Below are 12,501 nucleotides of genomic sequence, written 5' to 3' on the forward strand. Positions count from 1 at the left end.
GGGTGCTCCCGGCCTGCCGCACCCTCGACTGCGTGTCCATATTCTCCCTCACTGCTGAGGACGCAAGCCTTGTTCTCAGCGTGGTAGAAGGATTCGACTCGCAGGACGCCTACTCTAGATCGCGACCTCGACGGCCGCGTGCGCGAGCTGCAGCGGCGCGGCGCACGACAGGCGCCGGAAGACGATGTGCTCGAGTCCGAGGTCCGGCGGCAGGGCGGCGTGCCACTCCCGCAGGTGCAGGATCAGCGGCTTGGCGAGCTGCGCCGCCGCCGCGGGGCCCATGGCGTCGAGGGCGCCGCCCGGCTTGGTCGCGGCGGTGGTGTAGAAGCACGATAGGACCTGCGACAGCAGGCGCGCGAGCTCGGTCTGGCGGATGAAGGCCTCGCGCCCCGTGTCGGCGGGCACTGAGCCGTCGGCGGCCGCCTCCGCCTCCGAGGCCTGCTCCTCGTCCGCCGCCTCGGGGAAGTCGGCTGGCGCGCAGGGCCGGAGGTCCCAGCTGTCGTCGGCGAGCAGGGTCGGGCGCCCCCACGCCAGCGCGCCCCAGCGGTCCTGCATGTAGAGCGCCCAGCCCAGGCGGCGCCGCAGGCCCTTCTCCCACTCCGGGATCGACCAGTCGCTGCAGTCGACGTGCAGGCCGAGCCCCTGCGCCAGGGCGACCATCTGCGCCGTCAGGATCCACCCGGACGGCCCCGTGCCGATGCGGCTGCGCTGGAGCAGCAGGAGCCCCGCCTGCAGGGTGCTAAGCTTGGGCCGGCGCAGGTCGTCGGCCATGGTGCGCTCCGCGATCTCCTCAAGCGCCGCCTGCCCGTTGGGCCGCGCTGGGGCCGCGCCGCCGCCGCCGCCGCCCGCGGTGGTGGCCGGGTCGTAGAGCTGGTAGTCGAGCGCGATGAGGTAGACGGCGGCGAGGAGCGGCGGGGAGAACATGCGGTGCGAGACGGCGTGCTTGGCGAGGTAGACGCCCTTGTGCAGGATCGGGTAGCTCGGGTGCACGATGCGGAAGTAGAGGTTGACGAGGGCCTTGCCCAGCGGGCGCACGCAGTCCTCGATGGCGTCGCAGTCGGCCACGCGCTGCGCCTCCGAGGCCGTCGCCTCGTCCGGGTGCACGAGGAACATGGTCCGGTCGTCGAGGCGGCGGGCCTGGCCGCCTGGTGGCGGCCGGTGTGGCGCCGATGGCTGTCCAGTAGTGGAGGCATCTCGGGGCCGTTGGATGTCTAGGAGTGCGGGTTCGAGGAAGCTACTGGGTCCGATAAACTCGGGGTGGGTGTCGAGGTCAAGGCCGAGTGTGCCCTCGAGCAGAGATAGAGCCGGTGCCGTAGACATAAAGTCCTCAGGCGACGCTCCCTCCAGTGGCCTATCCGGGCCACTGCTGGCAGGGGACATATCATGGCCCTCGGAGTGTGGAAGCTCGGTGATGAGTTCATTGTCAGCAAGAGGAGCACTGACTATCGCTGCCCTATCGAAAGATGTTTGTGTAGGTAGATGTGTATGCGCATGTGCCGGGGACGTGCCACTCTGCCGTCGAGGCCGGGACGGCGGACCCCGTAGATAGGTGCACTTCTTGCCGTGAAAGGCGCACAGGATGCACTGATCCTTGTCCGGCGGCTTGACACACCTGGTCTTGCGATGCCGGCACGTGTCACATGGTCGCAATCTGGGAATCGAAGACATATCTGGGGAAACAGGCCCCTCCAGTCGAGGTGCGGAGAGGAGCACGCGGCCGGTCACAGCCCATGGAATCCGCTCGGGAATGGCCGCGCCGCCAGCCAGCCGATGGTGGCCAAGCCCGCTGATGTGGAGGATATGGACAAGATTGGAGATAGGAGTTGTCAATTGCCGTCTCGCGAGGGCTTCTCTCCAGACGGCGGCGATCGCCCAGGTGTTGATAAGCTTCATGCGCACTTTTCGAGCGTACCCGATATGCGATTAGCGGGGTGAGGCTTGACTCCTTTTGGCCGGCGGCGGCCGATGGCGGCGCGTGGGAGACATCGCTCTCCTGAATAACATCATCAGCAAGTATTAGAGCCAAACAAGCTTGATTCTTTGCTAGAATTCCAAGGTTGGAGATCCGGGAGGCGATTATGAATACCGGCGTATGGCATCTCCTCCTTTGGTGTGGGGTTGCCCTTTTTCTGCGTTCATTTTGATAGTAGCAGATACAGCCCTCGCGAATGTCATCTTTGATTTAATAGAGAAGATATAACCACATCCGGATGTTAGCAACATGTTGAGATCTATTAAAGAACAACTAGAGCACGGGTATTATATACAGTATCTCCTTAGGGCATTGCCGATTAGATACTGTTACTTGACTTGAACCGGATCAGACCAATACCGAAAACGCAAAACAATAATTAGATATGTCAAGTTATGACTCCCATATACTCACGATGACAAGGGTGTGTATCGTCAAGTTGAGAATTAATAACATATTAACAACCACACATTCCCAAGAGCAGAGCAAATACCATAGACCATAGTCAAAAGATCTTCCAATTCTTGGGCATTCATTATCTGGATTTGCTTAGTAAAAAAGAACTGCTCTGCATCCCAAACTCCTCCAAGCAATCAGCAAGAGGGAATATTAACGCGTTTCATCAGAAATGCCCGCCCTAATCACAACTGTAATAAAGCAGAGAGCGGCATTCATGATCCAAAAGCGCAACGCGAGGCATCATCAAGCGTGCAACAAAAAAGAGGTATCTGTATCTATCTCTCAGATCAGCCCCGCCCGCGCGGCCTCGCCCCCGCCCTCCTGCACCAGCTCCTCCATCCTCCTCTTGCCCTTGCCGATGCCACCCTCGCCGACGCCCATGCGCCGCGCGACGTACCGCTGCGCCACGACGCCGACCGACAGCGTCAGCACCTCCTCGAGCCACTCGGCCACCCACTCGCGCGGGTCGACGCCGCCGCTCTCGACGATCTCGCGAATCTCCTCGGGCACCCTCTCCAGGTCCAGGTCTCGGTCGCCGCCGCCTCCCGGCGGCACCTGCTCGCTGTCCTCGGCGCTGCTGGCCGGCGTCAGGGGCGCCGGCGCGTCGAGCCAGCGCATCCACTTGGCCGGGATGGCCTGGCTGATGGCGTGGAAGACGATCTCGTGGACGGGGTCGAGCACGTAGACGGCGAAGCAGACGAGCTCGTCCGTGTCGTCCTCGGAGAGCACGGCCGAGTCGGCCTTCTCCTTCTCGCCGGCGGCCGTGCCCGCGAACAGAGCCCTGTCGCCCTCGGTGGTGATGGCCTGCACGCCGAGGAAGAGGTCCGAGCTGCGGACCGGGTTGGACTCGGACACGGGCTCGATGGCGCGCTGGCGGGCCAGCTCGAGGCCGCCCTGGGCGGCGAAGAAGTCGTTGGCGTAGGCCTCGGCGCTGGCGCGGCACAGCTTGGTGCCCTCGGTCAGGCCCTTGACGCTGCCGAGGTCGCGGGGCAGGTCCGAGGCCCGCCACCAGGGGCCGTCGCGCCAGCCAGCCGCCGAGTGCGCGCCGGTGAAGAAGGAGTGCTTGTCGGCGGTCGGCGAGCGGAGGGTGTTTTCCTGGCCGCGCTGGATGACGAGCAGGTCGCCGCCCTCGACCTGAGCCATGACGCGAGAGAAGACGCCGTATATGAGGGGGTCGAGAGAGGGGTAGCCGACCATGTCATGAGTGATGTGAATGAGGAGGCGCTCGTGGGAGGAGATGGGAGGAGCGAGGGTGTGGAGGATGTTGGTAAAGGTCGGGAGGGCGCGGTGGCGGAGCTCGTCGCCTGAACAAGGTGTGTTAGTCTATTGGCGTGGACACACAAACTGCTAACGGGATCGGGGGTGTCATACCATATCCTCGAAGGGCCGTGACGTTGCCTCTGACCTGGTCGGCCCACTTCTTGGCCTCTTCGTTGGACTGAATCTCCTTGACAGCAGCCTCGGCCTGCTTCATGGCAGCGGTGGCCGTGTTGAGGAAGCCGCCCCACCAGCCGCCGCCAGAGGCAGCAGCAGCCTGTGTCTGCTCGACAGGGCCCTTCTTCTCGGCCTCGTGCAGGTCGGAGCTGGTGGCGCTCGGGGTGAAGCTGGCATGGTAGGAGCGGGTGCTGTCGCCGGACTTGCGAGCTTGGGCGGCAGGTCGGTCCTCGGTAGACAGTCTCTCGCCGGCAGGTGGAGGAGTGCCGGTGGCTCGCTTGGCGGGCTCCTTGATGCGCGGGGTGTGTGGTCGGGAGGGCTGCTTCTCGCCCAGCTCGTTCTCCAGCTCGGCGAGGATGTCGGGTTCAGCCTTGCCCTTGGCAGCGGCTGGGACACCAGTCTTGGGCTTGGTGCCCTTCTTGGGGGCGGCCTTCTCGTCGCCGATACCCTCGAAGAGGTCGTCGAGGTCGTCGTTGGCGGGAGCGGCCTTGGGGGCGCGTTTGCTAGCCATTGTCGGGGCAGGGAGGGGGTGTGCTCCGAGTCAGAGTGTGGGCGGTGGTAACGACAGATGACAGACTACGAATGGATGGATTGCTTGCTGCAGAGGTCTGGGATGCTCCTGGCACGCCAGACGGAAGGGGATTGTTGGCAATCTTGAAGATTAGGAATCAGAACACGCAGCGTTGTGGAATGGTAGGCTGGTGATGGAGGTGATTGAAGCAGCTACGGAGTACGAAGTTGGTACAGAGTGATTGCTGTTGCTATGCATGGCCCGTCCGTCGCCTGCCTTGCGTCACGGGTGCATGATTGGCCCACACGAGCTGCACGAGATGGGCTAAGCCGGGATGGGCTTAGAGTCATGGGAGGAAGACGGGGAGGGGGATTTCGAATTTCTGATTGGCTGGGGCGTCGTCTTCCGTGGAAAAGGGAAAAAAATGGGGGGGAACTCGTGTACTTTGGCATCCGAGACAAAAGACAGCGCAGATTCATGCCCACAGCGCGACGCCAATCTGTAACAAAAGAGACGAGAAAAATAGTGCCGGTGAATGATGTGCCGTCAATAGATTTAATGATGCCATTTTTGCCTTTTGTCTACGCTGCCATGGTGACTGAATGGATGCTGAATATCCCACGTCCTTCTCCTCTTCTGATGCTCTCGCCATCAATCTCAGCGCATCTCAGCGTACCCACCTACCCGTCTGGATCCCCGTGTGGCCCGTGTGGCTTGACCCTGACCCGCTAAGCCCCTTCGGTCGCAGCCACTAGAAACCCAAAAAATTGCAGCTTTCAGTGGGTGGTGCATCCGCTGGGGCTGGCTCGGGCCTGGGCTGGCTGGTGCTGCTTTGTTTGACTGGCGTGCGCTGAGGCAGCGCCGCCTAGCCGTGTCGACGACAGAGTGAGGCACATGCGCAAATCATCCGTCCGCCTGTCCCATTCATTCATTCATTCAGTCAGTCAGTTCAGTCACTTTTTTCTGGCCTCAATAGCCCTTTGTTCTGCACACCAGACCTATTGTTGAACCCGGCCAGGGCTATTGTCTGCTTCGCATCCATTGTCTGATCTGGCTCTGCCCTTTGTCCGGCCTGCAGTGCGCGCGGTATTGGTCGCTGCAAACTCTGCGCGCGCCTCTTTGTCTCTCTGTCTCTCTCTCTCTCGCTCACGCTTTCTGGCTGTAAGTCCATCCCAGCAAGCAAGCTACCAAGCTAGCACACCCGCTTTACTCATCTCCTCCTTTTTTCCCTGACACAACACATCATCCACTTTTTCGCCGCATCCAGCCGCCTTACTACTTACTACTTACCCGCGCCTGCAACACCAAACACTGCAAGCTGGCTGGCTTACACACAAAATTGCAACCCGTCCCAGCGTCTCTAACCCCCAGCCGCGCATCTCTACTGACATCGCCTCCAGCAGACAGGACTGCTGCTGTTCGCTCCCGCAACAATGGATCGGGCGCGTGGTGGTGCCGCAGGCGGTGGCGGCAGCGCAAGCAGCAGCAGCAACAGCGCTGGTGCAGCAGCTGGTGCCCCATCCCGGCGCCGCACACTTCCTCCTTCAGCAGCTTTGTCCTCATCGTCAGCACCAGCTTCGTCTCACCACATCTTCACCCACTCGCGTGCTGACATGCCCAATTTCACTGCAAACTCTTCCCCTGCATCTTCTTATTCTTCTCCTGCCCGCCCGTTTAATTCGGCTCCGTCCCGCGGCGGTCGCATGCGTGGTGGTGCCGCTCCCTCCATGGCGCGTTCAGGCGATTTTTCCGACAATATCTCCCCATCTCGGACACCTCGGTCTGAGAGGTCGGCTAAGCCATCATCCCTTTCTCAGTCTTTTTCCTACTCCACGCCCTCGCCCACCATGTCACAGAGGACCCTGATGACCCGCAAGCGCTCTCAGACTTTTGAGTTTGATGGCGATGGCAATCCCCATGATGAGACCGTCTCCAAGGGCGGCCATTCCCTCCGCAAGCGTACCCGCATCGACTATAGCCACATCGAGCAGGACGCCGACGCCGATGCTCAGCGGCCCGACGGTAAGAACGTCCTGGCTTCTGGCCAGCGCGGCCGCAAGAGGAAACCCACTTTCAGCGTCGTTGACGACGATTCTGATGATGCCGGCAACCACTCTGCCAAGAAACTGCGCTTGTCGCGCCAGCGTGAGGTCCTTTCTCCTGCATCCGCCCGGCGCAAGCAGCCGGCCGCTCCGGCTAGGAAGACTGTTACCGACGATCGCGTCTTTATTGACGAGTCTTCTGACAACGATGTCAAGGATACCATCGAGGTCGGTGTCACCTATGATGACGACTCGGAGTACTCTGAGGAGCAGTCTTCTTTCAACCAATCAGAATCGAGCAAATCATCTGCAGAGGATATACCTGCTGCCGAACCCGTCTCCCAGCCACTTGAGCAGTCCGAGCAGCCGGTAGTCGCTGAACAGCCTGCCCCATCCCAGCGTGCTGTCTCTGCCGCCGCCGACCCTGCTCCCAAGGTTGTCGTCGACAAACCTCTCGAGGAGCCTGCTGCCGTTACACCAGCCAAAGTCTCCGCTGTCGAGGAGGACAAGCCTTCTCAGGCCGCAGACAAGGCTGAGCCGCAACCCCAAAAGTCTCCGGAGCCCACTCAGAGCTCTGATGAACCTCACCCCCATGTCACTGCTCTCAACGGAGTCCTACACTTCACCCGGATCCGTCCACGGTCCAAGCTATTATCCGAGTCTCTTCGCTCTTCCACACCTCCTAACACTACCCACCGCGACGTTGACGCATCGCCTCAACCCATTATTAAGGAAGAGCCAACTACGCAGAACCCTGATCTTCAGAATGAGCGCCAACCAACTTCAAAGGAAGCCTCCCCGGAGCCTGTCACCATCCCCTCCAAGGAACCTACTCCGGTCCTCGTCGCCTCACCTGCTGCTGTCGACGAAGCTGCTCCCGAGGCCGCAGTCGACAAGGTGGAGCCAAAGGAAGTGCCTGCTCCAGTTGTTGAAGCAGAGACCAGGCCATCTCCGCAGCCACAGTCAGAGCTTCCTAGCACCCCTTCTGCCTTACCTGCTACTGCGAGCACGGAACAGGAACGTTCCGGCCCAGAGCCTAGTCCGCTGCAATCACAGTCCACTGCGCCAGCCGAGGCTGCAGTCGATACTCTTGCTGCCGACGAGCCCTTATCTATATCCGAACCTAAACAAGATGGTGTCGCCACAGAGGAGCCAGACACTTCTATGCCCGATGCGCCTTCTCAGGAGAGCCCTGGCGAGCTTCGTCGCTCTAGTCGACGTAGGAAGTCGACTATCAAAATGGGATCCAAGGAGGATGAGATCCCTTCTCCCTCGAACAAGTCCGCTGCAAACGAGCAGAACGAGACTGCACGACAACAGTCGAGTCCGGAGCTGAGCAAGAAGTCCTTGGCCAAGGCTGCTAACAGCACCACCTTTCCCGGCGATCCTTTCGCCCTCCTCAGCCCCTATGTTGACGGCCAGGTCTACTTCCCTGAAATTGCCGAGGACTCGGTCGCTGCGACGCCCAGTGCCGACCAAAATGGAGAAGCTGCCGGCGAGGCCGCCGACGCCGCCCAGCTTGATGTTCAAGATAGCATCGAAGAACAGCTGGTCGCTGATCAGCTCGACGGCCTAGATGGTCCGGACGACAACGGTGGGTCCGGAATCGTCACCCCCAATGGCGACTTTGCTGCCATGTCTCCAGCTGTCGAAGACCGCCAGGATGCGGCCACCGACTCTGCTGCGCCTGGGAGCACCCCCCAGATTGCTCTCAACGGCATTGAAGGCACCCCCAAACCCACGCGATCAAGAAAACAGTATGCGTTTAAGAAGCTTCGAGATCCCGAGGAGTTTGTCGAGGCGCTCAAGGACTACAAGAAGATGGACACTAATACCCTCTTCAATGTCCTCGCTGCCGTCAACAACACACTTGTTACCTGGCAGGACGAGTACAACGAGCTACGCAAGATCACAGACGACGAGGACAACGCGGTGCGCCGCCGACAACAGGACCTCAACTATGAGAACAAGGTCAACATGGCCTTCAAGAAGAACAACCCCGACACCGAGGTCTTGGAGCGTGACTTCGCTATCAAGGGAGTCCGCGCCAAAGAGTTCATTGCAGACCCCGGCAAGCTGCGGCAGAAGCAACAGGACAAGCTCATGTCCGAAATCTACTTCTTTGAGCATGACCCACGAGAGGCCATGGTCGGCAAACAGGACCCGGAGGAGCAGCGCGAAGGTCTGCAAAATACCAGACTGCGCAACCGTCCCAGGATGACCCAGAAGGCTGTCGAAGCCGAAATCGACCCGGATGCTACCGGACCTGGCAAACGAACCAGGAAGAAGAAGGTGCTCTCGGATGAGAGCCGTGATGCTAGCCGTGCAGGTACTCCCGCCGCCGCAGCACCCACTCGACGCCGTCGTAGAAATGCTGGTGCAAGAGGCGCAGCTCTCGCCCAAGAAGAGGCGGAGACTGACGCCGAGACCATCGCAGCTGACGACGTCAACGGAGATCTGCCTCCTCCAGTGTCTCTCACTAAGCATGGGAAGCGCCGAGGTCGCCCTCCAGGAACAGGCAAGGCCGCTATGGCTGCGGCAGCAGCAGCGAGAGCCGCCGCAGAGGCTGCCCAAGAAGAGCAGCCGAAGACGGGACGTGGGAAGCGGAAGCGTGCCACCAAGGCCGATGAGGGCAAGCAGGTTCCTCCCGTGCCAGCTTATAAAGATGAGCCAAAGAACGAGAACCCGGAGTTGCTGCCGCAGCCTAAGAAGCGTCGCATCAAGGTCCTCAACGGCAACAAGCCAGACGAGATTGCCTCCACCAGTTTCTATACTCAGTCTTCTGCTGATGCCGATGCTGATGACGATGATGAATCGCGCCCCTCCTCCTCCGGATCTGATGGCACGGTTGATACTGTCGAGTCGAACTATTCTCTCCGCCCGAAGCGGCGTCGCAAATTCAAAGATGACGAGGAGCAAAACTCTACTCCTCCCCAACAGCCGAAGCGTCGCCGAGTCACAAACACAGTCAAGGCAACCCAGCAGTCTTCTCAACAGCCCACTCCCGCCGAACCGGTCCAGACTATCGCACCTGCAGCCCGATCCTACGGCCAGGACATGCAGTACCACTCCGCCCCCGCCCCCATGCCAGGCACCTCTGTGTATCAACAATACCCGCCGCCGCCGCCTCAGCAGCACATGCACCTGGCACCCGCTCCCGCAGGAGGAGCCGTTCAGCCTGGTCCGCCTAAGCCGCGACCAGTCAAATTCAAGCACCACTACTCGAACCCGGGCCACCCGTCTGGTGTCGCACCCATGCCGACGCCCACGTCGAATTCGCTGCCCGGCTCGGCCTCCTCGTCGCGTGTGCAGACTCCTGCCCCGCCTGCCCAGCATATCATGCTCCCTGCAGGAGGTGGTGCCTCTGGTGGTCCTACCGGCGAGAATGGCGGCGAAGAGCACAAGGAGTATACCCAGATGACCAAGAGCGAGAAGATGAGCCATTCTATGAAGAGTAAGTTTTCCCTACCTTTGCGTGTTTTGTCTATCTACTTCTCAACCCGATGACTAACGTTCGGTTTCCTCGCAGCTCGATGGGCCAACGGCTCCATGCAGGCCGCTGTCGCCAAGCGCAAGGCCACCCTGGCTGCCAAGAAGGCCGCTGCCGCGCAGGCTGCCACTGTCCCCCCGGCGCCGCCCACGGCTGGCACTCCCGCACCGAGCAGCGCGGCCACTCCCGCTCCCGGAAGCAGCGCCGGCTCCACGCCTGTGCCGATGGGGCCGGCGATGTAAGATACTATCGGCGAAATCTGCCACGATCAACTACGAAACTGAGAGAGCCATCCTCACCTATCTACTACGCCACCAGGATGTATGGGGCAGTCCTTGGAAGGACCTTTGATATGAGCCGACACTGGGGGATATAGTCGGAGAACTGGAACATATTGGTGATGGACAAGTTGTAGGATGAGAGAGGTCTCGGTCGGTTCGGGGTGGTGATGATATCACGACCAAAATATCGCGTGTCTTTTCTGTTTCTCCTCACTTTTCGTTTTTGCCCACCTTGGCTTGTAATATGCATTTACACCGGACAGCAGACCTGCATTTTCATTTTCTCTCTAAGCATTTTCTCGTCTATTCTCCTGAGTGGCCTTTCCACTCTGCAGCGCAGCATCCATTGCGGAACAGAGGCGGGCAGGATTTAGCATCGTCATCTCGCGGAACGAGGGTGGGATCTAGCCTCCCTTTTTCTTCATGCAAGCCATATCATTTTCTTGTCAAGTCTTTCTTTGTGTGTCATGTTTGACCGTGCCGGTTGGAAAGGAAAAAGTACTTACGGCTGATGTGTTTTGTTTTGTTTTCTTTTCTCGACTCCGACATGAATCTGTACTATATAAATCATCGCCCTCTGGGAGACAGCGTGTACATTTGTTATGTCTTTCTTTTTGTTGGGCGGTTGATGCCATGCTGCCAGCAGCTGAACCCTCTTTTGGGGGGTTATCGAATGACAATTGGCAGTTCAACTTTGAAGACTGATACGCATCGTGAATCGTGAGGTTTCCCATGAAACATGGAAGAGACTGGAGGCATCCATGTTTCTGGTACTCGCTCGCAAGCTTTCGGGTGGCTACATTCTTTTCCGGTTTGTTGAATCGTAGGATACAAGCCCGCAGGTCACACGTGTAGGGTCACTGCGACGAAACTAACGTGACAAAGTGACAGCACACCCTGTGCGAACCTACTCAGGGTTTCCTTGGGTTTCCTGTGCCAGTTTGAGGTCACATTTTGCTCGACGAGTGACCAACCCGCGAGAACACTAACAAGCCATTCGCACGTTGAACTACAGTATCACAAGTGCAACATCTCATGTATCACGCAGAGTCGCTGCCTCTTCATGTCGTCTCAACGCCTGTCACCATCGGACATCCGTCTGGGTAGTGAATAGCGGCCCCCAAATCACAGGCATGCAACCACTCTTCACGACCCTTTCCACCCATGTATTTATGCAGTGCTTTCTCCTTCCCAAGAGACCTGCTTTTGATGTACTTCCCTTCTTCGCTTGAGAAACCCGGCAGAACCTAGACGCCCTAAGTTTGCCCTGTCTTTGTCTTTCTTGATCTAGCAAACATCAACACGGACAGTTGACTTGCTTTTGCGAGCCCACCAATCGATCATGGCTCCGCCGCGCCGCCGCCAGCCGGCCGTCCTGCCGCCGGACGTCTCGCGGTGGGTCTTCCCCATCCACGACGTCGACGACGTCGAGCCGCCGGTCCAGGACCGCGAGATCACCCGGCTCGTCGTCTTCTTCCTGCAGGAGTCGTCCTCCACCGAAGAAGGAGGGCAGACCGTCGTGGCCGCGGACAACGAGCTGACCAACCGCGTCGCCGTCTGGGCCCAGTTCCGCGAGCAGGTCGACCAGTTCGCGGGCCTGCGGATGGAGGTCCGCCCCTTTGAGAACACGCCCGGGGACCGCGTGCTCGAGCTCTGGGAGGCGCCGCCCTTGCTGCCCGAGGAGGTGCTGGGCCTGCGCCGCGCGGGCCTGTACGTCTACCTCACCGACGTGGCGTACCGGTTCCCGCGCGCCGCGGGCATCTTCCGCCTGCCGATTGCGGATGGCTGGTCCTTTACGGTCCGGGAGATGCTGGCGATGATCGGGGAGCACCGCATGCAGGACTTTTGGTTTGAGCATAGGCCCGAAGGGCCGAGGAGGTTTATCGGCCATAGGGATTTCTGGTGAGTTTTTTTCTTTCTGTTTGCTTCGCTGTTTCCTTATCTTTCTCCTTGGCTGCAATCATTTCCTTTCTTACTTGGTGCTGGCCTTAGAGCTATGGGCTGATGTTGTATGTTTCTTTTTTTTTACCCTTCTACGCAGGATGCAGTTCTTCATTCGGCTCCTGGAGCGCCGAATCATCACGGGCGAGCTGGCCGAGCCGGAGGGCGGCCCGGAGACGCCGCGGCCGGCGACGGCGATTGGCGTGCTGACCAGGCGCTGGTTCCCCGACGGGGACAGCGTCGTGCTGCCCATCGAGAACGGCCGCTTCCCGCGGATGGTCCGCTGGACGACGCCCTCGATGCAGTACCTGTCCGAGCTGAACCTGCCTCGGCGGCCGGACTCTGATGCGGACACCGAGATGGCTAGCTAG

General features: G+C 59.9%; 4 protein-coding genes across 4 annotated transcripts; 2 read left to right on the plus strand and 2 right to left on the minus strand.

Moving 5' to 3' along the window:
* Positions 1-114: 114 nt before the first annotated feature.
* E0L32_009899 (uncharacterized protein) lies at positions 115-1,893 on the minus strand (the record flags this gene model as incomplete). The annotated part of the gene is made up of 1 exon (XM_031144912.1): positions 115-1,893. One exon carries the CDS (start codon positions 1,891-1,893, stop codon positions 115-117), a length of 1,779 nt encoding a protein of 592 aa, XP_030990271.1.
* Positions 1,894-2,713: 820 nt separating this feature from the next.
* On the minus strand, positions 2,714-4,376 carry E0L32_009900 (uncharacterized protein; the record flags this gene model as incomplete). Its single annotated transcript, XM_031144913.1, has 2 exons — positions 2,714-3,735; positions 3,803-4,376. 2 exons carry the CDS (start codon positions 4,374-4,376, stop codon positions 2,714-2,716), a joined length of 1,596 nt encoding a protein of 531 aa, XP_030990272.1.
* A 1,433-nt stretch (positions 4,377-5,809) lies between these two features.
* Positions 5,810-10,150, plus strand: E0L32_009901 (uncharacterized protein; the record flags this gene model as incomplete). Its single annotated transcript, XM_031144914.1, has 2 exons — positions 5,810-9,872; positions 9,948-10,150. The coding sequence occupies 2 exons, from the start codon at positions 5,810-5,812 to the stop codon at positions 10,148-10,150; spliced, it is 4,266 nt and encodes a 1,421-aa protein (XP_030990273.1).
* A 1,381-nt stretch (positions 10,151-11,531) lies between these two features.
* On the plus strand, positions 11,532-12,501 carry E0L32_009902 (uncharacterized protein; the record flags this gene model as incomplete). The annotated part of the gene is made up of 2 exons (XM_031144915.1): positions 11,532-12,091; positions 12,231-12,501. The coding sequence occupies 2 exons, from the start codon at positions 11,532-11,534 to the stop codon at positions 12,499-12,501; spliced, it is 831 nt and encodes a 276-aa protein (XP_030990274.1).

This window comes from Thyridium curvatum (assembly GCF_004353045.1).
Source record: "Thyridium curvatum strain D216 chromosome Unknown NODE_76_length_201104_cov_79.467521, whole genome shotgun sequence".
NCBI lineage: Eukaryota > Fungi > Ascomycota > Sordariomycetes > Thyridiales > Thyridiaceae > Thyridium > Thyridium curvatum.